The 3,631-nt window shown below is 33.8% G+C and overlaps 1 protein-coding gene across 1 annotated transcript in view; it reads right to left on the bottom strand.

Moving 5' to 3' along the window:
* Window positions 1-1,807: 1,807 nt before the first annotated feature.
* DDX4 (DEAD (Asp-Glu-Ala-Asp) box polypeptide 4) overlaps window positions 1,808-3,631 on the bottom strand; it is a gene marked incomplete at its 5' end in the record, with an annotated part of 31,627 nt that continues 29,803 nt past the window's right edge. The window contains 3 exons of the mRNA XM_008593050.1: window positions 1,808-2,140; window positions 2,750-2,860; window positions 3,006-3,260. Coding sequence (XP_008591272.1) covers window positions 2,054-2,140; window positions 2,750-2,860; window positions 3,006-3,260 — 453 coding nt within the window. The remainder of the gene's footprint in view (window positions 2,141-2,749; window positions 2,861-3,005; window positions 3,261-3,631) is intronic.

The raw sequence follows: 3,631 nt of genomic DNA, 5'->3' as shown, positions 1-3,631 counted from the left end.
TGAAAATTAACTCACCTCTTTTTATCTCAGAAGTATGCTCTGTGAGATATTAAAAGCACCCTTTTCCTTCCCTCTATTTCTCTTCTTCCATTCTCACATCTGTAAACTACATTTACATTTCCAAAGTTAATATTTGCATTCTGTTGTATAACTATAAAGTCTCTCTTGCTGACACTTATAATTATTCTCCCTGCAGACCCACACCAATGTCTTAAATTAAGAAAATAGTAAAGAAAAGGTAAATAAGACTATTAATTGGACCATCCAGTGAACAATTTTTTAATGTAGATATAATATAAACACTAACTGTTAAAAATAGTAAAGAAAAGGTAAATAAGACTATTAATTGGACCATCCAGTGAACAATTTTTTAATATAGATATAATATAAACACTAACTGTTAATTTTCTTTTTTTTTTTTTCCTTTTTTTGTTTTTCGTGACCGGCAACGGATTGCAACCCTCAGTGTTGCACCCGTACCGGACCGGGACCAGCAACGGGATCGCAACCCTCGGTGTTGCCCCCGCACCTTGCTCAGCCAGTGAACGGCCAGTCTGTATGTGGGATCCGAACCCTCGGCAGGAGCGCCGCCGCACTTCCCAACGGCGCACTGTAGCAGTGCACCACCGGGCCGGCCCCTGTTAATTTTCAATTTTAGAATCAACCTGTAGATAAAGCAAGAGATTTCCTTTCCTTTTTTATATTTGACTTACTAATGCTATTACGGTAATTTAACAAATCAAGCAAAATCAAAAAAATTTAAAAAATCAATCAGGACACCTATGACCAAGAAAGCTCTTTGAAGAAATGGAAAAAAAATGAAACAAGAATGGCCTGTGAATAAGTGCTCTTCATAAACAAAACTAAAGAGAAAATTCACACACACAGATATGAAAAATAACAATTCAAACACCTTCACTCACCTATCCCGGAAGTATTAGAGAGTAAAAGTGAAGTAATTCCCTTATCTTTATTAGGTGAACTCCCCTTTTTGAGTTATGTTCTTTGTGCATTTGTCTATCAGTATTCCTACATACCCACATATAAAGAACTACACATTGATAATCCACTGTGGTCACAGTAGTATTTTTCCTTGTCTACTTTTTCACTCTTTTTATATAGGCAACTAATCCTTTTGTGATCAAATCTGTTGTCTCCTTTGTGATTTCTGTCCTTAGACCTTAAAGTCAGCTCTTATCCCCAATTCAAATGTTTAATGTTTAACTCTTTTTTATACTTTTAATTTTTTATAACTCACATAGAATTAATTTTGAATATGGCATGGTGTGGGCATCTAACCAGCCATCCTAACACTATCAGTGTAATATGCCTTCCTTTTTCATTATGTGATGCTTTTTATTAACAAAATTCCTATAACACAATATATATTGGGGATATGTCACTTTGCACTGCTTAGGTGAACAATAACACTCAAAACTGATCATTTTTGTTTCCCCAATATGTGTACCTCACTTGTTTTATGTCTTAATGTTTGGGTCCATTCATTTAATGACTTGGTAAGAACTTCTTATATTCTAGGCATAATAAGTTCAACATATACAATAGTAAATGAAGACAGACAGGGTTCTTTCCCTCATCAATCTTAAAATATGAATCAAAAAATTAATTATAGCAAGAGTGAACAGCATCATTTTGTTAATAAATGGGTTTGAATTCTAAGGCTCAAGTAAAAATGAGACCAAATAATTTTTACAAAAATTACCAAATAATTTACAGAAGTGTATCATATCCTATTGCTTGTTTTGACATGAAACATGTCTAAACCCCCCGAAAAATACACCAGAAATACGCAAGACATTTAGAATGCTTTAATATTTTCAGTTAACACCATTTGCATCAGTAACTGCAACATAGTAACTTTAAGCATTTCACATAACTACATAGTAAAGGATTTTTTTAAAGGGTAGGAGTGAGAACAGAAGAACAGGAGATACAAAAATGTCAGGTTTCACACTTCTGTTAAAAACTAAAAAAATTAAAACTCTTTTCTTCACATCAAAACTGTGCCACAGACTGGAAGGATGTTTTAGTTTTAATCCCACGACTCATCATCTACTGGATTGGGAGCCTGTGAAGAAGAAAACCCTCCTGTGTTCAAAGTGTTCTTGCCCTGGTGATTCTTAAATAAAAAGAAAAAAGAAAGAAACATTTAATTCTATGACAACTTTAAAGTTACTTTGCCCAGACTATTAAAAAAAAAAAGAGGCTTATATCAAACTGGGAAGTCTAAATTGCATAAAATATTTCAAGAAAAATATTTGTTAACAGTTTTAGCAAGTGGAAAAATTTAACGTGCTACACTTCAATGCATAAATATTTAATCAGTATGCTCATTGTTTCTGTATAAAGGTAGTGCTGCCCATAAAAACTGACAAATCAGAAAAGACTTGCAGCCTCTCAGCTCCAGCATTTAATAATGTGGTCAGAATTCCAAAATTAAAGAATTCTATGGAAAGTTCAAAAGATCCCAAATTAGAATTTCAAATGCCAGCGAATTTGGGAAAGGAGAATGTTTTGTCTGAGCATAAATCCCAAAGTTAATTCCTCATCTTTAAAACCAAAAATATATGTACATAAAATTTTAAAGAAATAATAAAGTAGCTACCTTCTAGGCATAAAAAAATGGTTTACATAAATTACTGAATATTACAGTTACTTTACAATATTAAGCACAACATTTACAAAGAATAACTGAAAACCAAGTTCTGAATTTCCCCCCACAACTAACCTTTCTAGTATCAACTGATGCAAACACATTTCCTCTTCTACTACCACCAATGCCAGGAACATATGCACTAAAGGCAATTTCTTCCAACCATGCAGGAACATCCTGTTGAGCCTTTAAAAAAAAAAATTAACTTCATATGCAACATAAAGTCTCAAAGATTGGGGAAGTTTACTTTTTTACACATATGTATAAAATGTCTACTTTCAATAATAAGATAAAAACACTATCCATTCAGTCTTAAAAACTTAAGACTTACATCTGACAATACTTTCACTAGAGGCTGTGCTACATGGCTATCTGATTCAGGATCAAAAAAAGAAATCGCTCTGCCAGTATTCCCACAACGACCAGTACGCCCAATTCGATGAACATATTCATCAATGGTAGAAGGAAGATCAAAATTGATAACATGTTGAACATTTTCAATATCCAGCCCTCTGGCAGCTACTGAAGTAGCCACAAGAACTGGGCACTTCCTCAAGGCTGACTCCAAGATTTTGTGCCTGAGCAACTAACTGGAAGAATGGAACTAACATTAAATGATATGGTAAGATCATAAAAAAAGGGTACAGAGGGGATATTTAGACATTATTTAGATATCTATTAGACAACCAAGTTGAGAAACTGATAAGACAACTGGTTCTCAAAGTAATAAGCGAGTTACATCTTTGAGACATGTTTATTTTATACTTCTTTGAGAGTAATTATTTTCTATCAAAAATTAATCTTTCAACAGTTTTGGAGGTCATCCAACAAGATGCCCAATGCCAAAATTGATTCATCTCACAATGGCAGGTACAGCACTGCTGAGCAGCTTAAGCCCTGGTCTCATCTTTTCTTGGTTGCCAGTGTGAATCCCAAGGAGCAATAAAAATTTAACTC

This window comes from Galeopterus variegatus, unplaced genomic scaffold, assembly GCF_000696425.1.
Source record: "Galeopterus variegatus unplaced genomic scaffold, G_variegatus-3.0.2 Scaffold8659, whole genome shotgun sequence".
In the NCBI taxonomy this organism is placed as follows: Eukaryota; Metazoa; Chordata; class Mammalia; order Dermoptera; family Cynocephalidae; genus Galeopterus; species Galeopterus variegatus.
This window is presented reverse-complemented; position numbering and strand designations above follow the sequence as displayed.